The 25,659-nt window shown below is 53.1% G+C and overlaps 8 protein-coding genes across 8 annotated transcripts; 6 read left to right on the forward strand and 2 right to left on the reverse strand.

Moving 5' to 3' along the window:
• Nucleotides 1-1,325: 1,325 nt before the first annotated feature.
• B0H18DRAFT_965655 (GroES-like protein) lies at nucleotides 1,326-3,017 on the forward strand. Its single transcript, XM_048043272.1, has 7 exons — nucleotides 1,326-1,686; nucleotides 1,740-1,816; nucleotides 1,861-1,979; nucleotides 2,038-2,144; nucleotides 2,210-2,328; nucleotides 2,383-2,578; nucleotides 2,635-3,017. Exons 1-7 carry the CDS (start codon nucleotides 1,539-1,541, stop codon nucleotides 2,874-2,876), a joined length of 1,008 nt encoding a protein of 335 aa, XP_047900931.1. The 5' UTR covers nucleotides 1,326-1,538; the 3' UTR covers nucleotides 2,877-3,017.
• Nucleotides 3,018-5,188, forward strand: B0H18DRAFT_965663 (chaperonin 10-like protein). Its single transcript, XM_048043273.1, has 7 exons — nucleotides 3,018-3,355; nucleotides 3,410-3,577; nucleotides 3,636-3,891; nucleotides 3,944-4,047; nucleotides 4,114-4,232; nucleotides 4,295-4,490; nucleotides 4,546-5,188. The coding sequence occupies exons 2-7, from the start codon at nucleotides 3,427-3,429 to the stop codon at nucleotides 4,809-4,811; spliced, it is 1,092 nt and encodes a 363-aa protein (XP_047900932.1). The 5' UTR covers nucleotides 3,018-3,355; nucleotides 3,410-3,426; the 3' UTR covers nucleotides 4,812-5,188.
• A 176-nt stretch (nucleotides 5,189-5,364) lies between these two features.
• On the forward strand, nucleotides 5,365-8,362 carry B0H18DRAFT_1112301 (nucleolar protein 14; the record flags this gene model as incomplete). The annotated part of the gene is made up of 8 exons (XM_048032795.1): nucleotides 5,365-5,534; nucleotides 5,593-5,629; nucleotides 5,688-6,035; nucleotides 6,083-6,121; nucleotides 6,200-6,638; nucleotides 6,683-7,050; nucleotides 7,113-7,901; nucleotides 7,952-8,362. The coding sequence occupies 8 exons, from the start codon at nucleotides 5,365-5,367 to the stop codon at nucleotides 8,360-8,362; spliced, it is 2,601 nt and encodes an 866-aa protein (XP_047900933.1).
• A 5,073-nt stretch (nucleotides 8,363-13,435) lies between these two features.
• On the forward strand, nucleotides 13,436-21,245 carry B0H18DRAFT_1080892 (uncharacterized protein; the record flags this gene model as incomplete). The annotated part of the gene is made up of 27 exons (XM_048031296.1): nucleotides 13,436-13,816; nucleotides 13,867-14,210; nucleotides 14,268-14,603; nucleotides 14,661-14,816; nucleotides 14,870-14,966; nucleotides 15,026-15,505; nucleotides 15,532-15,578; nucleotides 15,640-15,802; nucleotides 15,855-17,090; nucleotides 17,155-17,677; nucleotides 17,729-18,215; nucleotides 18,274-18,586; nucleotides 18,636-18,733; nucleotides 18,783-18,866; nucleotides 18,914-19,115; nucleotides 19,166-19,360; nucleotides 19,418-19,679; nucleotides 19,734-19,931; nucleotides 19,982-20,106; nucleotides 20,162-20,253; nucleotides 20,300-20,422; nucleotides 20,472-20,559; nucleotides 20,613-20,697; nucleotides 20,745-20,842; nucleotides 20,863-20,871; nucleotides 20,930-21,160; nucleotides 21,210-21,245. 27 exons carry the CDS (start codon nucleotides 13,436-13,438, stop codon nucleotides 21,243-21,245), a joined length of 6,489 nt encoding a protein of 2,162 aa, XP_047900934.1.
• Nucleotides 21,246-21,320: 75 nt separating this feature from the next.
• Nucleotides 21,321-22,370, reverse strand: B0H18DRAFT_965675 (uncharacterized protein). Its single transcript, XM_048043274.1, has 5 exons — nucleotides 22,306-22,370; nucleotides 22,138-22,248; nucleotides 22,024-22,093; nucleotides 21,934-21,970; nucleotides 21,321-21,871 (listed from the first exon to the last, which is right to left on the reverse strand). Exons 1-5 carry the CDS (start codon nucleotides 22,333-22,335, stop codon nucleotides 21,388-21,390), a joined length of 732 nt encoding a protein of 243 aa, XP_047900935.1. The 5' UTR covers nucleotides 22,336-22,370; the 3' UTR covers nucleotides 21,321-21,387.
• Nucleotides 22,371-23,296, forward strand: B0H18DRAFT_965680 (uncharacterized protein). The gene is made up of 5 exons (XM_048043275.1): nucleotides 22,371-22,496; nucleotides 22,553-22,590; nucleotides 22,644-22,695; nucleotides 22,756-22,823; nucleotides 22,879-23,296. The coding sequence occupies exons 1-5, from the start codon at nucleotides 22,469-22,471 to the stop codon at nucleotides 22,894-22,896; spliced, it is 204 nt and encodes a 67-aa protein (XP_047900936.1). The 5' UTR covers nucleotides 22,371-22,468; the 3' UTR covers nucleotides 22,897-23,296.
• An 88-nt stretch (nucleotides 23,297-23,384) lies between these two features.
• Nucleotides 23,385-23,954, forward strand: B0H18DRAFT_1112305 (uncharacterized protein; the record flags this gene model as incomplete). The annotated part of the gene is made up of 2 exons (XM_048032796.1): nucleotides 23,385-23,444; nucleotides 23,511-23,954. The coding sequence occupies 2 exons, from the start codon at nucleotides 23,385-23,387 to the stop codon at nucleotides 23,952-23,954; spliced, it is 504 nt and encodes a 167-aa protein (XP_047900937.1).
• Nucleotides 23,955-24,428: 474 nt separating this feature from the next.
• On the reverse strand, nucleotides 24,429-25,460 carry B0H18DRAFT_866383 (ribonuclease III domain-containing protein; the record flags this gene model as incomplete). Its single annotated transcript, XM_048039780.1, has 5 exons — nucleotides 24,429-24,863; nucleotides 24,970-25,066; nucleotides 25,120-25,163; nucleotides 25,218-25,308; nucleotides 25,366-25,460. Coding segments are annotated over 5 exons (762 nt in total), but the record flags the coding sequence as incomplete, so codon positions are not given.
• Between the last annotated feature and the right edge of the window lie 199 nt (nucleotides 25,461-25,659).

The following is a 25,659-nucleotide window of genomic DNA, read 5'->3' on the forward strand; positions in this document are numbered from 1 at the left end:
CTAGCTCCGCGTCCTCGTCTACGGGGCAAGGACCGTCGCGGTAAATCCCTTCTTCTTCAGGAAGGCGAGGAACCCTGGCATTCCTGCTTTCTCATGCTTCATGATGAACGCGCCGGGTTCTTCACGATGCTCTGGAGGAACTCTCGTGCTCGTCTGGCTGACACTGCGCGATAGAGTCGACCGCTGAGACATTGCTTGTGATGGCTCCGGTACCGGAGTAGCAGGTCGTGTGTCGCCTCCATCTTGTCCATGCCCGCAGGCGCATGAGCTGGGCCGAACGCGAGCTCCTGACTAGCCTCCGTGACGAGCTCCGTGGGGTCCCCGAGAACGCTTTCCGCGCGGTTTCCAGGAGTGTCGATGTTCAGCGCCTGCATGTCGTCCGTGAGCTGATGCGTCTGGTCATCCGAGCGTTTGCTCGCGACGACGGGACAGGCGGGTCGACGTGGGGGCAACCCGAGCGCGGATGGTTCTTGCGAGGTCGGCCACACCACTTGCATTCTGGGACCTTGCGCGGGCTGGGCTCGGGTGAGGGGCTGCTGCGATTGACACGTTGAGCCCACTCCTCGACCACTTCGCTTCTCGCGCGACGCGTTTGCATCCTAGTGCTGACCATCGACGGCTCAGTACACTTGAAGTGGAAGGGTGAGATCTGGGATCATACCTGACTGCAGGGCTCGTTTAACTGCTCAGAGAGTCAGAGATGGATCAGGGCGAGGATAGGGAACACAAGGCCGTTGCGTTGCACTACTCGCATGGCGTCGCCTTGTCTGCTCTTTCCGGCGGGACGCGCGGCAAGCTGTGCAGCGGCAGTGACTGAAAACGGCGCAGCAACAACCCGTAGGAGTAGACGAACAAGCCAGTCAGAGGGTCTTCCGTCGAGTCAAGGTCGCCCGGTCGAGAGTGGTCTCTGAGAGCGTTCGTTCTGCACAATCATGTTCGCCCGAATTGTCGGCGCTGTCCGTGGTTGTATGATTGCGGACTTGCCAATTTTGGGTTTAACCCCGGATGGAGGCTATACTATATTACTGAACTCCTCAGGGGCCCGAGTGCTCCCCGCGCGATCGCATGGACGATCACTCAGCGACCGGAGCATCCACTACGGCATAATCCCCATCGTACTCGCCTGCGAAATGGACCTGTATGCGATAAACATTGTTGCCTTGTCTGAGCTCTAGTATGATACTGTATGTGTTTGAAGCAACGTGACGAGTACGGAGTCCGCGAGGTTCCAGGAGAACGGTGCACTGAGAGGCAATGGTACGTCATGAGTCCTGGATTATTGGCTTGGCTGCAGATGCTTACCAAGATCGATGCTCCCTTCGCCAGCCGCGATCATCGCCTGCTGGAGATATTGTATTATTAATGCCTGGTCTGGTGAGGTGTGGCATGCGTGAATCTCCTTCAGACTTCGATCGCCCAGGACATGAATCATCCGGGGATAGGTCGGGAAGGTATATAAGCAATAATGGCCAGTCTATTTAGCTCACCACACTCCTCAGTACTCGCGGCTTTAATCCTCTCTCCTGCAACTCACGAACATGTCTGCCAGCGTCCCGAAGACGATGAGGGCCTTGACCACCCAACCCGAGCGGAAGGCTGCAGTCACGGAGGTCCCGTACCAAGCATTACCGACGATGAGATCCTCGTCAAGGTTGTGCGGTAGCGCAGAACCCACCGACTGGAAATGTGCGTCCATCTCTTGTCTCACTGTCTCCGACCTCATACTGAGACTTCCATAGTCGTCGAGTTCGTACAGAACCATGGAACCATCTGTGGATGCGACTGGTCGGGGAACGTCGTCCAGGTCGGCAAGAACGTACCTCGTACGCGATCGGTGACCCCGTCGCGGGCTTCCACCAGGGCGGAAGCTACACTGACCGGGGTGCCTTCGCCGAGTATGTAAAGGTAGAGCCCGACCTCACGTGGAAGGTGCCTCCGGGCACGCTCTCCCACGAGGAGACTGCTACTATGGGCTGCGCGTAAGTCCTCTCAATTGCTGGACGACAGTGCACAGAATACTCAGGATCAACATTGTAGTTTCTGGACTTCCGCCCAGGCCCTGTTCCATCCTACTCGTCTTGCATTGGTCGAGCCGCCCAACAAAGCGTCAGGGAACGAGTGGATCTTCGTCTACGGCGGTAGCAGTGCGTCCTTTACCCCGCAAAAGGAGTTTCACATGTTCTGACAAGTCTACGGTCTGACATTTCAGGTTCCGTTGGACTATATGCTATCCAACTCGCGCACCTTGCGGGCTACAAGGTCGTCACGGTCGCATCACCCAAACACCATGAACTCGTGAAGTCCCTCGGCACGGACGCCGTATTCGACGTAGGTGCCCGCTCATCTTAGGCTGAGCTTCGCTAAACGATAATGGGTCGGCAGTACAAAGACCCTGATGTGGTCTCGAAAATCAAAGAGGTGACTGGCGACTCGCTGCACGTCGGATTCGACACCATCTCCGTGCCCGAGTCGCAAGTCCTGACCGTCAAGTCCTTCGCGTCCGGACCTGGTAAGCTCATCGTCATCCAGCAGCCGGAGGACGACGCGAAGAAGGTGAACACGGAAGTTGCGATCGAACGTTCGTGCTCACTCTCATCCATACCTTGTTCCTAACATGACGCCCTGCGTTTCCAGACACCCTGATCTACACCGCTCTCGGAAAAGAGCTCAAGCTGGGCAATGGCTACCCTCCAATCCCGGAGGACCGGGCGCACATGGCTCAGTTCTTGAAGAAGGTTCCGGGGCTCGTCAGCTCTGGGGCGATCAAGCCAAACCCTATCAGGCTCTGGGAGGGCGGTCTGGAGGCCATTCCAGCCGGCTTCCTCTACATGAAGGAGGGCAAGGTCACCGGAGAGAAGCTCGTATACCGCGTGTAGATGGGGACTTTCACAGAGGGTTGCGACGTCTGTGGGAAGACGAAATGTATAATAGGAATAATGGTATTGTTCTCGATCGTCGTCTGACTTACAGTACTTTCGAGTTCGCTTCCGGATCCGGTCCGTCCGCGTTACGCTCGAAGCTTTGCTGTGTCGGAAGCTCTGAAGTCGCACTCAGAAACTCCGCCTCCGCGGCTGGCAATGCTGACTGTGCTTTGCAGGCAACTCCATTCGGGCATGGGTGTTGTCCTTGCCACTCCACAGTCGCGGTGCCGGTTATGTCGCTGCCGCCCAGTGCGGGCAGACCGACGGGCGCTTAATACAGTGGCACTGACATCATACGTACGTCTATACATACTCCCTCTCTTCACCGAACCGTGAAGAGTCCGCTCCGCTGCCTTATAAATGTCCAAATGTCGAGCCCGACAAGACTCCAACCTCCATTACCCCCTCACGCCAGTGTCCAAACGAGAACATATGTGAGTGCGCTCCTTGGTAACACCGCAACTAGCTCGCGCTGATGTCGTCTTCAGAAACTGGAAGCCGCATCATGTCGTCGTCTGTCCCGAAGACAATGAAAGCGTTGGTCACGCAGGCCAACAAGACCGTCAAAATCGAGGAGATACCTGTCCCGGAGATCGACGACTGGGAAATCCTCGTGAAAGTCGTCGCAGCTGCTTCGAACCCGACCGACTGGCAGTGTATGTCCATCTGCGGTTTCTCCTGTTCGTGTGGAGAGCTGAAGCGCCGGGTGCCCAGATATTGACGGTGTCACGAAAGTCGGCACGCTCAGTGGTTGTGACTGGTCCGGGCACATCGTCAAGCTCGGCAGCAAGGTCACGCAGCTGCACGCTACAGGACTGAAGGTCGGGGATCACGTCGCCGGGTTCACGCAGGGTGGGACGTACAAGGATCGTGGGGCGTATGCCGAGTATGTGAAGGCGACGTACGACCTCTGCTGGAAGGTACCGGAGGGCACGATCTCGCATGAACAGGCCGCGACTATGGGCTGCGCGTATGTATCATCTGTTTGGGAATCGGGGTACGACTCACATTCGTTATTGCAGCTATTGGACGGCCGTACAATGCCTCTTCCACCCTACCCGACTCGGCCTAGTCGAGCCACCCAGCAGCGCGAAGGACGAGTATGTTTTCGTCTATGGTGGAAGCAGTACGTGTCATCAACGGATTGCATCGTTTATATGGCTTTTGGTCACTCACGACTCTTCATTTCTAGGCTCCGTTGGCATGTACGCGCTACAACTTGCTCATGCAGCCGGATACAAGGTCGTCACCGTCGCCTCAACCAAGAACCACGCTCTCTGCAAGTCTCTTGGGGCGGATGACGTCTTCGATGCACGTGGAGTCTGTGCTCTTCCCTCGTTGGGCACGTCATTTACAGTCATTGCTTGATACAGTATAAGGACCCAGAGGTCGTCTCGAAGATCAAGGCGGCCACCAAGAGCTCACTGCACTACGCACTAGACACGATTTCGAAGGAGGCCTCCCAGATCCTCACGCTGAACTCGTTTGGCCCTGGCCAAGGAAAGCTGGTGACTATCCTGCCGCTGCAAGAGAAGGCTAAGCAGCTGCGAGACGACGTTCAGAAGCAATGTGCGTACTATGTCATCGAGACACTCACATTGAGCTGAGGCGCATTGCACAACAGTCACCCTCATCTACACTGCCCTCGGCCGCGAGCTCTACACTCCCCCCGGCGAGGTGAACCTTTACGGGAACTGGCCAGCGTCGCCTGAGGACCACGCACACATGGCCCAGTTCCTGTCGAAGACGCCCGAGCTCGTCGCCTCAGGCAAGGTCCAGCCCAACCCAGTCAAGCTATTGGAGGGCGGGTTGAATGCCGTCTCCGAAGGTCTGCAGTACTTGAGGGACGGCAAGAACAGCGGAGAGAAGCTCGTGTATCGTGTCGCGTAACTTGCGATTGTGGTGTGTAGGACCTAGGTAGTCAAAAGTCAGTTGTACAGTAAGTGTAAGACGTGATCCTCGCAACATGTATAGCACCTATCGTCAGAAAGCAGGCCTGCTACGTCGACCACTCGCACTAGTGTGATACAGGCTCCGGAACGTTGCGGCAGGGTGAGTCTCATGCTGCCAGTCAGTCGCATGGTATTCCAGCCTGAGTGCACGACAACTTGAAAGCGGCCTTGGTAGACGTACGGTTGTCACAAGTGCCAATCGTACCTTGAGTAATTATGTTCAAAATACGGATGCTGCATGCATATAGCACATCATGGCAGTACAGAGCGTATAGGCAAGGCCTGGTGAACATGTCAGAGTCAGGTCGCGTCCTCGAAGGTCGCGATCGGTCGATCTGAGATCCGAATTTGAGCAAACGTCACACGTGATTGGGCCTCATTTTCTGGCACTTGACATCGCAGTGCTGCACCGAAGCATTCGCGACTGGGTCCTTACTTGAAGTGGGTGTACCCCGCGAACCCCCAAACCCCTCTATTCTGCAACATACAAGATGGCCAAGGGCTCCCAGCTCTCTCAGCTGAAAGCGGCTCTCAATCAAGCGGGTCTGTCCCGTCCGCAACAGAATGGCAAAAAGAGGAAGCGCGCGGTGATGGAAGAGCGGGACAAGGAGAAAAAGGCGGAAAAGCTTAAGAACATCCAGCAGAGGATGAACCCTTCGACGTGAAGGTCACGACGCTGAAGCATGAAGTGGGTGGGCGCAAGATAACTGGCACTGTAGGCCGGCCCGCACAGAGCAAGCAGGCTGGATGGAACAGGTGCGTTCTGACACGCTTGAAAGCCATTCAATGGTACTGACTCGTTCTCGAATCTCAGAGGAAGCAGACACTCCTGAAGGAGCTTCAGGAGAGGAACCGCGCGGGAGGCATAGTCGATCGCCGGTTTGGTGAGAATGACCCGACTCTGACACCGGAGGAACGTATGCTGGAGCGATTTACGCGCGAACATCAGCGTGCCTCGAAGGGCGCCGCGTTCAACCTCGAGGATGAGGACGAGCTCACGCACTACGGCCAGAACTTGTCAAAGCTGGATGACTTCGACAACGTCGGACTGGGGCTGGATGACGACGAGGACGAAGACGAGGGCCGGATTGACCGGTCGACGGTCCAGCAGAGCCATTTCGGAGGCTTTGGAGACGAGGAGGAGCAAGACGAGGATGATGAGGTTCGTTGCTGTGCATCGACAGACACGCGCATACTCACTTTCAATAGCCTGCGCGGAAGAAGACGAAGGCCGAGGTCATGTCGGAAGTAATCGCAAGAGCAAGATGCACAAGGTACCATGATTTACTGTACTTCATTGCGCTTCGCTAACGACATCGCTCATAGATGCAACGGCAAACTGAACAAGAGGAGGACGAGAACTTGCGGCATGAGCTCGACCAACAGCTTGACTCCATCCGCTCCCTCTTTTCGCCCCAGATCCCTCCGCGTCGACATCTAAAGCACCTGTCGAACCGCAGCTCCCGCTGTCCCGAAGCCTCGGACGGACGGCGAGACAGATCAGGACAGGAGTACGATCAGTATGTTCGCGAGCTCGTCTTCGAGCAGCGTGCCAAGCCCAAGGATCGTACAAAGACAGAGGAAGAGATGGCGCTGGAGGAAAAGGAGGCTCTCGAGCGGGCGGAGCGCAGACGTATCCGGAGAATGAATGGCGAGTCTGAGGAGGGCGATGAGGAAGAGGGCGGGGCAAAGGGGGCAGTGAAGGGCAAGCGCGCCAAGCAGAAAGGAGGGGACGATCTGGAGGATGACTTTATGAAGAGGATGAGTTTGCAGGTTTGGGCGTTGGACTTGGCGCGGCTGGTGTGAAAGAGAGCGAGGAGGACGATGATGATGAGATGGGTGAGGGCGAGAGTGACGAAGAAGACGAAGAGGAGGACAGCGACGAGGAGGAAGAGGATGGCGAAGAGGAGGATGAAGAGGTTGCCTCCGATGATACTGGCGACATCGAAGCCGAAGGAGGTGAATCTGAGGCTCTAGTGACCTCTGGTAAGAAGAAGGTCGTGCATGGAAAGAGCCCATCAAAGGAATTGCGGTTCACTTTTCCGTGTCCATCGAGCCATGACGAGTTCTTAGAGCTTGTGGAAGACGTCGAAGACAAGGACGTACCCACCGTCGTTCAGCGGATACGCACGCTACACCATCCGAGTCTGGCGGAAGATAACAAGTTCAAGCTCCAGGTTCGTGAATATATCCTCCGTCGATTGGTGTATTCCTCACTAACGTCGTCGCTGGTCACCAGGGTTTGACGAGCGTGCTGGTTGACCACATCCTATACATTACCTCACCACCGACACCACGCCTCACCTTGCTATCGTCGCTCGTACCCCATCTCTACGCCCTCACCAAGTCATACCCCATCCAGTCAGCGGAGCACTTCATCTCCAAGTTGAACCTGATGCACAAGAACCTCAAACGTGGCCTCTCGCGTGGTGCGACAGAGCCTGATGCGAAGACATGGCCAGGCCTGCCCGAGCTTTCTCTATTACGGGTCATCAGCCAGATATGGCCGACAAGTGACAAGAACCACAGCGTCGTTTCCCCAGCTCGATTGCTGATGGGCGCATACTTGGGCCTCGCCAGGGTCCGCTCGTTACAAGACTTGACGAGCGGCTTGTTCTTGTGCACGCTGTTCTTGCAGTATGAGCAGCTCTCGAAGCGTTTTGTGCCCGAGGCGATCAACTTCCTTGCCAACGCTACTCTGCACCTCGCGCCGCACAAGTTTTCGGAGCGATCTGCGGTGCCAGGTTGCTTCCCGTTTCCCGACTTCGGGTCCGAACATTGTCCTTCGTTCACGCTTGTTGGCAAGAAAGTCAAAGATGCAACTATCAAACCGCCGTCACTGCTTCGATTGTTGAACGCTAATGACTTCAGCGAGCAAGACAAGGTGGATCTCCTAGGCTTGACACTGGATCTCCTTGGGCGCTTCGCAGACATATACAAGGGCTTGGACGGTTTCATCGAGCTCTATGAGCCGATCTCGGAGCTACTTACTGGCGTTAAGTCCAGTAGCCTTCCATCATCCGTATCTGTGAGTACTCGATGCTTTTCGTTGCTTACCATTGCTAATGATCGCAAAAGGCACGGGTGACGTCCTTGCGAGACACGTTCGGCAGACTACTCAAGTTCTCTCAGCAAGCACGGCGTCCCCTGACTCTTCAATCACACAAACCCATTCCTATCCCCACATACGTGCCGAAGTTCGAACAGTCGTCGTCTAATTACCTCAAGAATCGCGATCCTGACCACGAACGGAACGAGGCGACGAAGCTGCGCAGGCAGTACAAACAGGAGCGGAAGGGTGCGATCAGGGAGTTGCGCAAGGACGCTCGGTTCTTGGCGGCGGAACAGCAAAAGCAGCAGAAAGAAAAGGATAGTTCGTATAACGAGCGGATGAAGAGGGTGCTCGGGTCACTGGAGTCGGAGCGAGCAGAGGAGAAGGCTATGGAGCGAGAGAAGATGAAGGACAAGAAGCGGGCTGGTCGGAAGTAAACGTTCTGCTGCACCTACATATTTTTACGCAGATCTGCTTCTAAATCAGAGGCTCGAGTCTCGGGTTGTCCCAATGCGTCGCGGAAGACCCTGAATTTAAGACAGTATGGTGGCTTTGAACATCCGTGCTAGATCATGAGCTTTGACAACTGTCGGTACTACATAGGGTGTACTCAACAGGAATCGGACTACGTATGGATTTGTTGTTTTTTGCACGCTCTTTGTGACTATGGGCAACGACTACAAAAAAGGCGTCCTTATGTCACGTGACCAAGACGCGTCAAAAGGTGGACACGACCTGCATAGACCTGCATCCTACCCTCTTCGCGTCGTAGCATTCTGCACCGTGTGTTCACGAGACTCAAAGTAATCAAGTGGACAGACATATATGTAATGAAGTATGTAGAGGGTAATATAGAGCTATTTGTAGTACATTCTATGTACAACGGACGGATGTAAACTATGTACTGTTTACTGGAGCATGCGAACAATGTCGCTAGGTCTCTGTAAATTAGCTGAGGTAGATTACTAGTGTGTAGGACAATTGCAGTGCTTGTATCTATCAGCCGCTGTCTGTCTCATGGTGATAGGCTGCGCGGAACGTTCACGAGGGTCCAGATAGCTGCATGCGGCGTATATGTGTCCCTCGAGTCCTTCTCTGTGGCTTGAATCCAGCACCAAGACGAAAGCACCGCACGCGACACCATACGAGTGCAAACGAGTGTGAAAGGACTGCGTAAATGGAGGACGTGAGGTGAGGAAGAGCAGAAAGCGCGCGTGTCCGCGACGCGGGCTTTGATTACGTAACACGCGCCGCGCTCCCATCGCGCGACGAAAAGGTACACCTGGGGCCTTCCACATTGCAGTCGATCCTCCAGCAACTTTACGACGGGCGATGTACAATGCCTCTCGACAAACTCTCTTGGATGAAATTTCTCAGTTTAGATTCATGTTGATATTGTCGTGACTATGCAGTTTCGAAAAGATCTATCCAAGACCCTTTGTAGACATCAATTTTACACGATTTATGATATTTTTTCCAGAGGAGAACGAGAGGGAGAAAGCACCTAGAAGTGTACACTGGACGAAAATTACGATATTTTCATGTGAAAGATTGTAAACAAGAGGCCAAACAATTTTTGTGTATTTCATCTGAGAATGATCTTCACAATGATTGAAAATATCTTTGCTCTCCTTCTTAGTGACAGATTGGAAAAGGATTGATGAGAGCTTTGAAATCATTTGATTGCTGTCATACATGTGTCTTTCTGCCTCAATGATTCAATAAGTATATGAGACATACTAGCAATCAATTTGACTCTAATGATTACAGAAAGATACAAAACCAGAACTTGAAGTCCTGATTGTCAATCCTTGCTTGAACTTTCTGTTGAGAATGATAGTGATTTGGTTTTGAATCTTATGGCCTTGAAGTATTGAAGAAAGATGGTAAACAATGATCATAGAACAGGATTTCAAATCTTATGAACAGATTTTGTGGCCAATGATAAGAAGGATATTATAAATCCAGTCTCTATCAGTGTACATCTTGCTACAGTGCATATTGTGTCATGTTCTGCATATGTTTACTAGGTTTTATCATGAATGATTTAAAAAAGATTGCAGACATTTTTCTCTATCTTTTGGCAAGAAGGATCACTTTATTATGCTAGATGGCCAGGCATCATGGTTGTATGTTACATCTGTGATCCAGCTGTCATTCATTCAGAGATCATTAGCTTTGAAAGATACATAATGGATTGTCACACCCTGTTATGAATCTTACAGCTGTAACATGTACTCGAAAGAGATGTAACTGGCTGTCACACCCTGTTATGAATCCTTTTGCCATCATGTTCCATGAAGGATGTCAAAATGATTGTCACACCCTGTTATGAATCTTTTTGTGATCACTTTCCTCAAAAGATACATAAATGATTGTGACAGACTGTGAATTTGCAAGGGGTTTAATCCAGTCACAAATAGAGCCATCATAGCAGCAATCATGTACAGCTGTGGACACTGTGCCACTGTGGTGGTCCCTGCCAAACAGAGGCTATGAATGGTCTGTGCCACATGCATTCCATATATGTCATTCTCTTTTGTTCAATCAGGGTCAGCATTTACCCCCATTCACAATGTACACAGAAGTGCAGAGTACAACACAACTTACTTCCATGTGTAGTGTGTGGTGCAGGAATGTATTGTACATGCTACAATACACACTGAGATGTACATTGTGAGTGGCACAGCACATTGATATAGTTCAGCCAATGCAATGTACATGTGGATGCACATTGCATTGGCTGAACTATATCAATGTGCTGTGCCACTCACAATGTACATCCCAGTGTACATCGTAGCATGTATGATACATTCCCACATACATTGGCCTTGACCAAGCAGGCCATGCTCTATTTGACTATGTACAATGTATATCCAGATGTGCATCACATTCATTGAAGTACATCAATGTGCTGTGCCACTCACAATGTACATCTCAGTGTGTATTGTAGCATGTACAATACATTCCTGCACCACACACTACACATGGAAGTACTGTAGCGAACCCCACAACCCGGATGGGGGTGTGACGTGTGACAGGCTGTACACGATCCGGCGCAGCGGCGGGGACGCGTGTGACGTGTGATGCGCCCCCGGATGGCGGTCTTGTCGCTGTGCCCACCGCAGGCGCCGCTCCTACTTAGCGCCTAGCGACAGTGTTGGCGCCGGCGGCGGGGTCGGGTGTGACGAGTAACATGACCTCCTCGCGGCGGCGGGCGGCGGACTTGTGACAGGTGACATCCGGGTTGTAGGGTTCGCTACAGTAAGTTGTGTTGTACTCTGCACTTCTGTGTACATTGTGAATGGGGGTAAATGCTGACCCTGATTGAACAAAAGAGAATGACATATATGGAATGCATGTGGCACAGACCATTCATAGCCTCTGTTTGGCAGGGACCACCACAGTGGCACAGTGTCCACAGCTGTACATGATTGCTGCTATGATGGCTCTATTTGTGACTGGATTAAACCCCTTGCAAATTCACAGTCTGTCACAATCATTTATGTATCTTTTGAGGAAAGTGATCACAAAAAGATTCATAACAGGGTGTGACAATCATTTTGACATCCTTCATGGAACATGATGGCAAAAGGATTCATAACAGGGTGTGACAGCCAGTTACATCTCTTTCGAGTACATGTTACAGCTGTAAGATTCATAACAGGGTGTGACAATCCATTATGTATCTTTCAAAGCTAATGATCTCTGAATGAATGACAGCTGGATCACAGATGTAACATACAACCATGATGCCTGGCCATCTAGCATAATAAAGTGATCCTTCTTGCCAAAAGATAGAGAAAAATGTCTGCAATCTTTTTTAAATCATTCATGATAAAACCTAGTAAACATATGCAGAACATGACACAATATGCACTGTAGCAAGATGTACACTGATAGAGACTGGATTTATAATATCCTTCTTATCATTGGCCACAAAATCTGTTCATAAGATTTGAAATCCTGTTCTATGATCATTGTTTACCATCTTTCTTCAATACTTCAAGGCCATAAGATTCAAAACCAAATCACTATCATTCTCAACAGAAAGTTCAAGCAAGGATTGACAATCAGGACTTCAAGTTCTGGTTTTGTATCTTTCTGTAATCATTAGAGTCAAATTGATTGCTAGTATGTCTCATATACTTATTGAATCATTGAGGCAGAAAGACACATGTATGACAGCAATCAAATGATTTCAAAGCTCTCATCAATCCTTTTCCAATCTGTCACTAAGAAGGAGAGCAAAGATATTTTCAATCATTTTGAAGATCATTCTCAGATGAAATACACAAAAATTGTTTGGCCTCTTGTTTACAATCTTTCACATGAAAATATCGCAATTTTCGTCCAGTGGTACCTCTTTGCGCGGCCACTTTCGAGACGCGTCGGGGACGTAAGCGCCCGGACGCGGCGGAGTTTAAATTGTAGGGCGTTGCCCATACTCACTCTTTGTGAGGAGTTGTTACGATCACGTGTGCGTGTTGAAGCGACGCGTCTTGCCGCCGCAAACGCGTTGGGCTGAACTTGTCCTCGACAATCATCTCGGACCCACACCATTGGCTCAAGGCCTACCACACTGCCAGCGTCGACTCTGTAACAACTCGATCAATGTCTTCATGAGTCTACCCAACCCCACACAACTACCATTTCCGACGTTCGGGAAGACAGACGACACGAGCCCGACCGGTGGTGCTGCTGAATTCTACCAATTCCTGCAGCAAGTACTCAAGACAATCGACGACGATGATCCATATATTAGGGACGAACTGGATGCATGGCGTCGAACGATAACTGCCGTCGCGGACAATGTGTTTGGCGACATGCCTTCTCCAGAGCAGATGCCGTGGCACTCAATGCACGAGAAGCTCAAGCTAATGGAAATGTCGCTCGAGGTGATACAGCGCGGTGCGCTGGCGATTGACCGCCTATACTCAGAACCAGATGATCTTGCGCTAGGGATCATGCATCAACTTCTGCAGATCGGTCTGGTATGCGACCGCTGGACAGAAGTGCCGATAGATCGACAAGAGAGGTATCTGAACCCCGAGGATATGCGGGAAAAGGTCTTGGTCGTCAGTCAGGCGGTTCTCAAGTCGCTTGCGAAGACAAATCAACCACGGATCGATAAGGAGAAAGAAAAAGAGATGAACAGAGAACGCGGGAGTTCATCCCCTGTGTACGAGATAGAAAGACGGATTCTCGATGAGTACCTGACTGTCTGCCATGGCATGTCGTTCACATATAGCGTACTTGTCGGTCACTGACTGCTTCTCAGAGATACATACCTTGACCGTGGTCAGTGAATACCCGGTCAAGGTCGCGTTCTTCAACACACAGCGCTTCTACACAATGATGGAGGTATGTCTTCTAGGACTGACTGCCAGGCTTGTCTCATCTTCACGTAGCAGACACCGGATGGTACGCGATTCGTCGAACTGGACACCCCGCTCAGCTTGATGCGTCTGCTGGTATTCCTGTGTGAACTATGCATTCGCACATCCTTCATGTCGACCGGTTCTCAATGGTATATGTGCGACCTAGCTCGCAAGGCGGCATCTCTGGCCGACCGCACGCTAGATCTACTGCTATCGGCTACACACAACATTTCGATGACCAACAGGGTCGTGCTGTTAACTCATGTGGCGACTGCTGTCCTCTCCAATCCGATGGAAGGCGCAGCACCTCGCGGTATCCAAGACACAATTCGCTCGCGTCTCATGCTATTTCGACTGCAAATTGGTCCTTCTGATTCTTGGAAGTTTTTCGATGCATGTATGCAAGAAGTCTTCCAGACGTCGACCTCGTCATCACCGATGGAGGATATACAGCCCGTCCTCGTGTTACTTGGGACCGAACAATGGGGCGAAGAGGGTAGTGGCCTCAGGGTGCGCGCACTCATATACGTCAACAATCATGAAGCTGATATAATCATCAGGCACTTGCAGAGGCATACCTGCTTCATGTAGCGGCGTCTCAGCCCGAAAGTACGTTACGCAGCATACTGGACGTACTGGACACACCAGAAAAGGCGCTATATTTTTCGTCCCTTTTGCAAGCTGTCAAGGCGCGTCGACGTTCGTCGGACAGCACTAAGGATAAGGCGTGTGGTGCTACGACGAGCCCGAGTAACGCAAACACTGCCTGGCGAATGCTCATCAGGAAGAATGTTGAAGCTATCGTCGAGCCCGACGCGGTTGATTGGATGGATGACGAGAGTTCTTTCTCGGACGCGCAGTATATGGCCAGGGCGCTCCAGGAAGTGGAAGACAGGTATCAGAAGTGCGCGGCATCCGTGTTCCTCTCATGCAGCTCACTGATCGGAACATGACATTACAGGTCATTATACAACACCACCGCCATGGGCCGCGAAATGCTCGCGCGCTCGCTCGGCAGGCTACCTTGCACACTTGTGCACGGTGATATAACAGAGTGCCACCTCTCAAGCAGCAGACCATCAATCGATGCCCTTGGCGCGTTCATGGCCGTCGCAATCCCGCTTCTGGATGGTGCAGTCGACGAGGTCACACCCAGAGTCCGCAAGGCAGTGTTCAGCTCCCTCGCGCCGACATTGAGGCACCATACCTCAGGCTTTGGTGGCAGATTGGAGAGGATAGCGGAAATCATCACACGAGGGATGAAGGACAAGGATCGTAGCGTCCGATTGTGCGCAGGGTGAGCCGATTTGTCTCATGTGGTAGGAGCAGGAATATTGAATCATGGATGTCCAAGTCAATCATTAGTGGAGCTGGTCAGATTATATCAGGGCATAGGCAGCGGCGTGTTGAAGCGCACAGAGCCACTTTTCGCCACGATATTCCGGATACTCGAGACCACGGACGAGCGTGTTCGAGAGACTACCATCGTTACTGTTGGACGTATTGGCAGGTTCGTTATGTCGTAAAAAAGGTTCCCATATCGATGGCTCACGGCCTTCGCAGGATTGCAACGCCTGAAGTCCTAGGCCAAGTAATTTGTTGCCTGATCTCCCAACTAGGTCAACGCAGTCCTTTGATGAAAGGTACAGCACATACGCAGGTAAGCAGCATAGTATGCGTCTGTTCGTTTCGTTGCTCACCGATTTGGCGCGTTCCCAGTTGCGACGCTTGGCAAGCCTGCACAAGAAGACCCCATACGCCCTTGTCTCTCCTTACATGGTGCAAGTCGCGCCCTTCATTCTCTCGAAGCTTTGCACACAACCGATGCTGCTAGCCGAGAGCTGCAGATTCCTGTCGCTCAGGTCGGATGGTTTTGTATCCGCAACGCTACATCACACCTTGCCTCAGCTGTTCGGCACGTGCAACGTCAAGGCGTTAGAGGCGGTCGCTCGCGAGACTAGGGAGCGCATCTCGCAGCTTTTTTTGCAGTATTCGCACCAGATCCTGGCATATGCATTCCGCCTACAGGGGCCAGGAGCATCCAACAAAGTTCTCAACTTCATTGTGACGTTGCTTAGGGAAGCGTCTCAGCAAGCCCTCGAATTGGACCTCTCGAGTCTAGTAGGCAGCTGCAAGATACCGCTCTTAGCGGAGTTGATCACCGTGTTGGGTGACGAGGATCCGGATCAAGCCGAATATGTGAGTTCTGTGGTAAGATCAGTTAGCTCTCGCTGACCAGGAATCGTCGCAGGCTAAGCAAGCACTCAAAAAAGTGGAACGCGCACTACGGTCTCAAACTACCAGTTCCAGGTCCCCCCTGCGCAGAACCTCAGTGCCTTCCTCAAGCCGCACATGCTCGGCATCATCACCATCCTCAACGACCAGCTGCAAGACGTGTACGGCAAACGCACACTGGAGTCAAAGAGGACGATTGTCCGTAGCTTGGGAGGCTTCATCCGGGAGATGGGCCCTGCAATCGCGACTGCTGCCCCACAGGTGAGCCTGACAGCTATGATCGTAGTTCAGATAAAGCTCAGGCTACTTCTAGATTATGGCCACGTTGCAGACAATGCTCGTCATACCGCAACTTACCGACGTGACTCTACAGAGCTGGCGCGAATTCCTAGTCACTTTGGATCCCCAGGATCTAGGCCCCTACGTCAGCCCGACCAGCGCGTCCTTCGTCACATACTGGTCCACCTTCTCTTTGAATGGCAAGGAGGATGCCAAAGCATGCCTCGACTACATCATATGCGACATGGGCGCGAAGCTCGGTGCCTCTCTGGACGACGTGGTCGATCTCACATCGATCCCTCAACTAGCTGCAGCTCAGCGGACATTGGCCACTTATCGCCAGGCGTGGGGATCACGGGACAAGCTCGACAATATTTTGAACCGTTCTGCCAACGAAAACCTCACCGTATGCATGCAGGCGCTGCGAGAACTGAAGTCATTTATGACAGTGGATGACCCGAAGTTCTTGCGTTCTCTAGCATCGGGAGATGTCTTCGATCCTCTCGTTGGCCGGATCGTGACGACACTCTTTACTGCTGCCTGTCGTGACGGAGAAGGTAGTGAATCTCTCCGTATGTACGCATTTGAGTGCATGGGGATCCTGGGAGCGGTCGATCCGGACAGGTTCGAGATTGGTTCCAACGGCACGAGGATGGTGGTCTGGGAGAACTTCGTCGACGAGGCCGAGTCGTTTGCATTTGTCTTACATCTTATCGCAGACGTTCTAGTCGGGGCATTTCGTGCGACGAGCGATATCAAGTACCAAAGCCACCTCGCGTATGCGATACAAGAACTGCTGCGTTTCTGCAAGTTCTCCCCGGGCCTTATCGCTGCCCACGGGACGTCCACCTCTATTCCTCTGAAGGTTCGCGTTCGTTGGAACAGCCTTCCGAAGCACGTTCTCGAAACAATCTCGCCGCTTCTTTCGTCTCGCTTCACGCTTGATGCTGGCACACCCGGACCAGTCAAACATCCAATATACCCGTCCATGGAGACTTACCGCGACTGGATTCAGTTATGGACCAGCCATCTTCTATCCAGAACTTCCGGTGACCGAGCAACGACTATCTATAGTGTTTTCTCTGCCATCGTACGCAACAGGGATGTGGGTGTCGCACGGCATCTACTTCCGCATCTAGTTCTGCATGTCCTCGTATCTGGAGACGAGGACGACGTGAGCAATGTTCGCAACGAGCTGCTTGTTGTCCTCGAAGACCAAGTAGATGTCAATTCTCACTCTACGTCCGATAAGAAGCTTCTCAGTGCGCAGGTAAGCAAGCTTGTCTCACTTACATTGCACACTATTACTGACGCGACTGGTGGACTGGATGCAGACAGTCTTCTTGCTCCTTGACCACGTTAGCTACTGGCGCTCTGTTATCCCGCACAAACTCGCCAAGTGGAAGGATACCCCCAAAGATAAGTCAGGGGCGAAGTCAGCGCGTCAAATCGCCGAAACAGAGAAGGCACTCGTCATAGTGGATTCGTTGTTGTCGAATATCGACCAGGACTTGATGGCCAAGGCAGCACTACAATGCAAGGCATACGCTCGGTCTCTCATGAACTTTGAACGACAGATACTGACTTTGCGAGAACGGGAAGCAAAGGAGAGCGACATCCACAAGTACTACGAACGCTTGCACGAAATCTACGCCCATCTGGATGAGCCCGATGGGATGGAAGGCATCTCCACACTCATCTTGTCTCCGTCGCTGGAACATCAGATCCGTCAGCACGAGAGTACCGGTCGTTGGACGTCCGCACAAAGTTGCTGGGAAGTCCGCTTGCAAAACTCGCCGGATAATCTTGAGTTCCATCTAGGTCTAATGCGATGTCTGAGAAACTTAGGCCATTATGGTATGATCATGCTTTCACCGTCTTATGTATGCTTCTGATATATTGACCTAGACACCTTGCGTACCCACGTCAAAGGCATCATCACCCGCAATCCTGATTGGGAGTCGCACCTCGTCGGCTTCCATGTCGAGAGTGAGCTTATGGTGGGAAACTGGGATGAAGTACATCAACTCATTCACAATTGCGAAGTCGACGCATCTTCCGTTCTCATTGCCCGTGTCCTCTTGGCTCTCCGCGCGGGCGATAGTGTCGCTGTGTCCGACGCACTCTCGACAGCTCGCACGTCTCTGGGGTCCCCCATCATGGCTGCTGGTCCTCGAAGTTACCGCCGATCATACGAAGCCGTGCTTGACCTGCATCTAGTCCACGAATTGGAGACTATCCACAAAGTTGTCTCGACCTCTCTGCGCGCGGGCCGGGCGACAGACGATCTAGGTGCCTTGTCTTCAGAGCTTTCTTCCCGCCTCAACTCTACGTTGCCCACATTCCGCACTCAGGAGCCCATTTTGAGTATGCGGAGGATCGCATTTGCATTGACGTACGTTGTTGCTGCCAACGAGCTTGTCGCGCAGCTGTTATGTTGACCCATCTGCCAGCTCTACCAGCAGCCGAGAGATCAGAGATATCATAGGGGAGTCATGGTTAGCAACCGCCAAGATAGCCAGGAAAGCGGGCCACTGGCAAACAGCATATAGTGCAATGCTTCAAAGCCAACAATGTGATATGGCATCTTGTTTCCTGGAGAGTGCAAGGCTTGTCAAGGCGAATGGCGAGCCCCTTCGTGCCCTCCAAGAATTGGAGAATCATATGCAAGTTGCTGGCATGCTGAAGGATGTACAGGACACGTTGAACAACGACGTAATCGACCTTACCACTGACAACGCCGGCGGTCCAAACATCGCGTCGAAAGTGCGCCCATTACATTAGCTACTTTCATCAATTCTAACTTGGTCAACAGGCTCAGTTACTCCGAGCGAGATGGATGTACGAGGCTGACCGTTACGAACCCACCTATGTGCTTTCCGCCTTCACAAGCGCAGTCAAGTCCACAGAGAAGTAAGATTGATCTGTATTGAAACGTCTAGATGCACTGATGACCATATAGATGGGAGAGCGCTCAGTTCTATATGGGCTGGTTCCACGACGATATGTACAAAGGCTTGCAAACCGAACGTGACAGAATAGACAGGTATGCTATATTCACGTGCTATAGACTGGTTTCTGACAGATAGACAGAGGCATGAGGATGAACCTCCATACCGTCAGAGCGTATACAAGAGCCACCAAGTTTGGCTCGAAGTTCATCTATCAGACAGTACCGCGACTTCTCACTCTGTGGCTTGACATGGGAGAACACCCGGAGATGTCCGTGCATAGAAACTATGTGTACATGAACACGGAGATTGAGAAATCGATCAAGACGATACCCGTGTACAAGGTGTGTATTGCGTTTGTCCATAGGGGCTACATAATTGAAGCAAAGTCAAGTGGTACACAGCCTTTCCGCAAATCGTCTCCCGGGTCGGCCACAAAAATGAGATGGTCTACAAACTGTTGTCTCTGATTGTCTCAAGGGTCATTCAAGAATACCCGAAGCAATCACTATGGCTCTTCGTCTCTGCTGTCAAGTCCACTAAAACGCAAAGATCCCAACGGGGAAGGGACATCCTGAATCGATTGAAGGTGTGTACTATTGGGTCATCACGACTCACAGACAAACTGATGAGTCCATTTGCAAAGGCCGCTGACCGAAGAGGACGCCTCGGAAGCCTAATTGACGAGAGTCTGCGCATGACTGACCAGTTGCTCGAGCTATGCGTTCGTCCCGTGCCCGATTCTAAGAGACTCTGCAACATGCCGAAGGAGTTTCCTGCGCTGTATCGCCTGGCCCCGTCACAACTGATCATCCCTCTGCAAGACTCCTTGACGGCTAGCGTCCCTCCCGCGTCCGTATCTGACTCTGCCCATCAGCCTTTCCCCCCGAACGCACCCACCATTGAGGGTACGCGCTATGTACCGCCTATTACTGTCCATGACCACTGACCCCTGTTCGCAGCATTCCTCGACGAAGTGGAGGTCATGAAGTCTCTCGCGAAGCCGAAGAAGATCGCTCTGAGGGGAAGCGACGGACAGATATACATGTTCCTCGGCAAGCCGAAGGATGACCTGCGGAAGGACGCCCGTCTAATGGACTTCAACACGATCATCAACAAGCTCCTGAAGGCCAACACAGAGTCGCGGCGCAGGCAGCTTGGTGCGTCCTGTCTCCTCGTCTACGATACTGCTCTTGACCGCTGCATACAGGCATCCGGACTTACGGCGTCGTCACTTTGAACGAGGAGTGCGGGTTCATCCAATGGGTTCCAAACACAGTTCCGATACGACCTATTCTCAATGAGTTATACGAGAGGATAGGTCTCAAGGTTTGGGTGAGACATTCGTTTTGAGCCGACGTACACACACTTTGACCATCTACTGTTGCAGACCCCAGACATGAACGTCATCTTCGCGCACATCAAGACGTTGAGCACTGACAAAGAGGCCGCTTCGTACTTCGAGCAGCATATCCTGTCTAGGTGAGTACGTCCGGCTGGGGATGTCATGTTGACTGACCTCGCATAGGTATCCGCCTATGTTCCACATCTGGTTCCTCGAACAGTTTCCCGAACCGACTGCATGGCTGTCTGCTAGACTCGCGTATAGCAGGACGGCTGCGGTCATGTCGATGGTCGGGTTTATTCTAGGGTAAGTTTACAGGCACTCGGGTTATCATGACGTGCTGAAGGCCCGCAAGACTCGGTGACCGGCATTCTGAGAACATACTTCTCGACACAACCACGGGAGACGTCGTACACGTAGACTTCAACTGTCTGTTCGAGAAGGTCAGCCATCTGTTTACTTGGACCCTAGGCCCCACACTGACCGAGTCGGACAGGGCAAACAACTGGAGACACCGGAACGAGTTCCTTTCAGGCTGACACAGAACATCGTCGACGGTTTCGGCATCGTCGGAGTGGAAGGTGAGCAAGACTGAGCTCTGCTTTGCGTTTTTGACAGTCGCCCGTAGGTGTCTTCCGGATTGCGTGCGAGGTCACAATGCAGCTGCTCCGAGACAACAAGGACACGCTCATGAGTGTCCTGGACGCCTTCATCCACGACCCGCTCGTGAATGGGAGGACGAGAAGCGTAAGAAGGTATGTCCGCTTCCTGGCGATCCTACCACTTCGCTCACCCACTGTCTCCGGCCTAAAGGAACGTGAGACATTGAGGCGTAACAAAGCGGGTGGCGCCAATGCTAACAAGGATGTCAACGCCACCCGAGCGAACATCGACCTACGCAAGCTCGCCCTGGATGCGCTTAGTCCCATTGCCAAGAAGTTGAACGGTATCTATACGACGAGTCCCGAGCGGCCGGAGAAGGAGACGTCGACGAGCAACCTTGTCGAGATGCTAATTCGACAAGCAAGCAGTAATGCGAACCTAGTAAGAGTGTTTGTTTTGTGAAGGGAAGCGTCACTGACCCGGTGAACAGGCGAAGATGTATCCAGGCTGGGGACCGTGGCATTAGGAACTCCTCTGCACAGTGTACTCTGTGCATCCTCTGCTGTATTTTTGATCGAAAAGGGACATTGTATCATAGGCACGTCGCTGTACCATGGTCTGTATTGCTACACTATCAGTACATAATATACACCGTTATGCATCACGTATCAATCGACTGAATCGCCCCTAGCCTCGAGTAGACGCTTGAGCTTTTCAAGCTCTTTTTCCTTCTCAATGAGTCGCTCTCTCCACTTGTCACTCTCAGCCACGACAGCCTTCCGCGCAGTCTCGAGACGCTCCGCCTCATCACGCTCCATCTGCAGCGTGAACTCCGGCACACCGCCCTTCGATGCCTCCAGTGACGCCGGGTGAGCCGTATGGAAGGGCACCGGTCGCGTCTTGTGCCTTGGAAGCGGAGTGGGCGGGTGTGCAGTGAGGATGTTGAGGAAGGATTGGAACGGGTCGTGGAAAACAATCTCATCGTACTGCCAAGAGTGCACCGGCCCCATCTTCATGGCTTGGTCAAGAGGTGGTATTTCTGGCTCGCCGGAGCCGACGGCGGTCCAGGGGTGCAACTTGAGGTGATGGTAGGCGACGACGGCCTTCTCGCCGGACTCGGGACGAAGTTTATACGGATTTGGATCTCGAACTCTCCCCATCTGCGCGCCGCTGATCAGCACGTAGATATAAATAACACTCTTCCGCGTGCGTACCCTGTTTCTGTGATCTCGAACGGTGGCTTGTCAAGCGCTGCGCCGAGAGAGTTAGGATGGTCGCTTTAAGGCAGGAATGTGGCCACTCACCTCGCGTAGGATTCGTGTAGGTGTCATGTAGCTTGAAAGTCACCCGTTTAATGAAATAGGTCAGGTCATCCTTACCCCCACAGTCTCAGAGTCGGCGGAGGCTGCGCTGCGAACCGCGACGGTCCACCGATGAGTATGGTCCGGGGTCGGAAGGGTTTCCCGCTCCTTCTGGGTGAGGACTACTGCAGAGTTTCCATAGATGATGGGTCGGTGTATGGTAATTCCCTGCAGGAGAATAGGCGGTCAGCAGGCGGGGCAAGCAGGGGGAGGCGGTGGGCGTACGCGCTGACGGACGCGGTCGTTGGAGGCCATGGCAAGGCCATGGCGGTCGAGAGTGGCTTCGAGGCGAGTCGAGCCGAGCGCCGGATTGAGACTCCGCCACCGACTTCATCCTGCCCTCGTCGCTCAGGTCGTCCTTGCTCGCCCCCACCCATCTGTTGCCAGAATGCCCCTCCTCGACCCTATCATCTACAGTGCGCCCTGCCCGCTTTTATCCGTATTTGATATGCTCATAATGCAACTCACGCAGAGCCCAATCGCGTCCTGGAGAAGCAGCGGTTCTACCAGGTAATATTTCCAGTGCGTCACTGCGAATGCACTCAATGCTGAGCGTGATGCAGGCATCGCACGATCCCCTCTACCTCCGTGCCCCCGGTGCCAAAGTCTACGTCCGTGAGTATACAGGTTTAGGTCAGCGCCTTTGCACTCCGTAATGACTGGCATACGACGCAGGGGCATACTACGCTATCTTTACCGTCGGTATGCTTGGAACTGCCTGGGGTGCTTTCTCTCTCATCAAGGTCAGATGTCCCTGGCCTTTCTGTCACTCAGGCTCATCATCTTGCATTCTTACAGGGCAAGCCTGCAGAGTAGATCGTCCTGTCCAATGCTGCATAGAGAATGTAACCCATTTGGCTGAGCCAACGTCAGCATTCTGAGCGAGAGGTGAACGTTGTGCAGCCAAGTAAACTGTACTCATCGAAGTCGAAGAGGCTTTGTACTGACACCTTCGACATTGCTTCCGCTACGACGCTGCGCGCGTACAATAGTCCTCCTCCGAGTTACTCCGTCCCGCGTTCAGTGCACTGAGACTGTAGTGAAACTGTTTCCATATCAATCGGACTATGTAAAGGAAGCGTTTGAATGAATAAACGAAATGTAACGTTCGTCTTGTGCAGTGTATGATGAGAAGAGACTCCGCAAATTCTGAGCGTGCTAGCACAGATGACGGAACGCGTCGCGCGAGACGCGAAGTCCGAAGAGGATGCACGTGTGCAGCCAAAGAGCACTTCGTCCTCGACCACCATCTCGTTTTCCGTGGGCACAAGCCCGCAGCGGCCGCAGCCCTAATCTCCACCAAAATGACCGACCCCTACGTAGACAGGTCAGAGGCATACAAGTCGTATCGCCCCGTCAACAACGTACGTTCGTGCGTGCATCTTGCCTTCCGAACCCGCGAGTGACCGCCCCACCTACCTCGCGTACAGCTCATGTCCCCCGGCCTGAAACGCGCGCGCGAGCCTTTCCGCGTGCGCAACGCCGTCGTGGGCACCGCGCTCGTCGCCTTCGCCACCGGCGTGTGGGCGTACTCGATCAGCGCGGTCAAGCAGGACGTGTTTGACGATGTAGACGAGGAAGCGCGTGCGCTCGCGAGAGCCCGGGAGCGGAGCCTGGAGGAGCAGGAGGCGGAACGGAAGCTGACTGAGGCAGTCGCGAGCAGTTCCAATGTTACAGCTGCGAAGGCACCTGCGGCTGGCATTACAAGCCCGGTAGCGAACGCGGTGTCAGCGGCGGCAGCGGGGAGGGGGATCTTGCCGCCAATAGCTGAACGATACTTTCCTCGCCTTCTGGATCCGTCTACGAGGACGCTGGTGTGGGGGGCGCCATCTGTGGATAGCATCGGCAAGTTGTCAGATCGTTCTCGTCATTGAGCTCTGGCTGTAGGACCATTCTTGCATATAGTCCCCCCATTCATATTCCATCATGCCATTGCGCACAGTGTATCCATAGCATTGACATGACATTTCAAGAGGAGCAGTACAAGAGCAAATAACTCGCGAAGTAGCTTCAAGACAACAGAGCAAGCGACAGCGACGATGTTTCGTACTATACATAGACAGTACATATCACAAAGCAAGCACAAACGAAATACGACAAATTGTGCAGATAGCAGCGAGATAGTACGCACATCATAGCAAGATGAGAAAGCAAGGAACATGTCTATGTAAGAGCAACTGGTAGATAGTAACCGCACACCCTCTTCACACCGGGGCAGGTATGGGGCGCCGCGTCTGCAGGCACGCGGCGCCCCATATCCTGCCTCAGTCTAGAGAGAAGATGCGGAGCCCGCCATCTGCGCCCCAGGCGGCCTGAGACGTCTGCGTCAGCGGGTCCGATACCAACGCTCAAGAGCAAGACACGCACGAGACGATGATACCCATGTTGCGGAGGCCCTCCTTCGCGGCCTCGTTCTTCGCGGCCTTCTTCGTGCTCCCGCGCCCGCTCCCGATGCAGTGCTCGTCGACCATCGCGCGGACGACCCAGATCGGCGTCGTGCGCGTGCCCTGGCCCGCACTGTCGGACCACACCCACTCGATGCCCTTGCCCCGCTGCTGCAGGTGCTGGTTAAAGAGCGAGAGGTGGCCCATGTTCGCCGCGTAGCGCGAGGACACGGGCGACACCGCGTTGAGCGTCGGGAAGTGCACCTCCGCCTCGGGCGGCAGGCAGTGCTGGATGCGCACCTGGCGGTAGGCCTCGGTGACGTACACGCGGAAGAGCGGGCAGAGCCACGTCTTCACGAAGTCGAGGCCCTGGTCGAGGTAGAGCCCTCCCACGAACGCCTGAAACCTCTTCTGTCAGCGCCTGTCCGATAAGCACTGCGTGGAATCATACCTCGAATAAGTCAGCTGTGCGAGGATCGTCAGCGAAGCTTCTCATGCTTAACACGAGAATGTGCGCACCCTGGACATTCTGGGAGTGCCTCAAAGTGATGGCCTGGGCAGGGTGCATTCGTAGGTTTTCCGGCAAGCCATACTGAACGGAACTGCGTTGTCCATCAGATCTACTGCAGAGACAGTGTCGTCGGCCTGGACTCACATCCAGGCCAGAGTCGGGTTGCCGACCACCAGAGAACGTATTTTCTGCGAACATCGCTGTCAGTACACCGGTAAAACGGCCTTGTTTTGAGAACTGACGGTGGACGGCCCAACGCGGATGTACGGGTAGATCTCGTTGATGAGCTCTGTCACGACCATGCTCAGAACTGAGTCCCCAAGATGCTCATATCTACCCGCCGGATATTAGCGTTCGATTGACACACGCCAGTCAAACCTGCACACTCACTTCTCGTTGTCCGGACTGGGATCCTCGGGGAGATCCTCGAAGCGATGGGTCGGGCGCGCGTAGAAGCTGCGGTGCGTGTACACCTGCAGCCGGATCTCGTCGAACGTATCTCAGGCAGGGACGGCAGTCCTTCAGGGCCGAGGTGTGGCCTACGGCAGCCGAACATGCATCCATGAGCAACGTCAGATGGCGGACACACAAGACGCCTACCTCAAGGCCGGGCGACCGATGCCCAGCACAGAGGTCATGGACGGTGGGCTGTGTCGCAGTCAATCACGCAGACGGCGTCAGTAC

This window comes from Fomitopsis serialis (assembly GCF_022376445.1).
Source record: "Fomitopsis serialis strain Sig1Antser10 chromosome Unknown B0H18scaffold_1, whole genome shotgun sequence".
Taxonomy (NCBI): domain Eukaryota; kingdom Fungi; phylum Basidiomycota; class Agaricomycetes; order Polyporales; family Fomitopsidaceae; genus Fomitopsis; species Fomitopsis serialis.

Bases quoted from the DNA above. Each gene is read 5' to 3' on its own strand.
- B0H18DRAFT_965675 (XM_048043274.1), bottom strand. From the start codon at position 22,335: ATGGCCTCCAACGACCGCGTCCGTCAGCGC. The intron at 22,249-22,305 runs GTACGCCCACCG...ATTCTCCTGCAG, and splicing joins ACGACCGCGTCCGTCAGCGC to GGAATTACCATACACCGACC. The intron at 21,872-21,933 runs GTACGCACGCGG...GCAGATGGGGAG, and splicing joins TTCGAGATCACAGAAACAGG to AGTTCGAGATCCAAATCCGT.
- B0H18DRAFT_965663 (XM_048043273.1), top strand. From the start codon at position 3,427: ATGTCGTCGTCTGTCCCGAAGACAATGAAAGCGTTGGTCACGCAGGCC. The intron at 3,578-3,635 runs GTATGTCCATCT...CCGGGTGCCCAG, and splicing joins GAACCCGACCGACTGGCAGT to ATATTGACGGTGTCACGAAA. The intron at 4,491-4,545 runs GTGCGTACTATG...ATTGCACAACAG, and splicing joins AGACGACGTTCAGAAGCAAT to TCACCCTCATCTACACTGCC.
- B0H18DRAFT_965655 (XM_048043272.1), top strand. From the start codon at position 1,539: ATGTCTGCCAGCGTCCCGAAGACGATGAGGGCCTTGACCACCCAACCC. The intron at 1,817-1,860 runs GTACCTCGTACG...GGCTTCCACCAG, and splicing joins TCGTCCAGGTCGGCAAGAAC to GGCGGAAGCTACACTGACCG. The intron at 2,329-2,382 runs GTAGGTGCCCGC...ATGGGTCGGCAG, and splicing joins GCACGGACGCCGTATTCGAC to TACAAAGACCCTGATGTGGT.
- B0H18DRAFT_965680 (XM_048043275.1), top strand. From the start codon at position 22,469: ATGCCCCTCCTCGACCCTATCATCTACA. The intron at 22,497-22,552 runs GTGCGCCCTGCC...CAACTCACGCAG, and splicing joins CCTCGACCCTATCATCTACA to AGCCCAATCGCGTCCTGGAG. The intron at 22,696-22,755 runs GTGAGTATACAG...CATACGACGCAG, and splicing joins CGGTGCCAAAGTCTACGTCC to GGGCATACTACGCTATCTTT.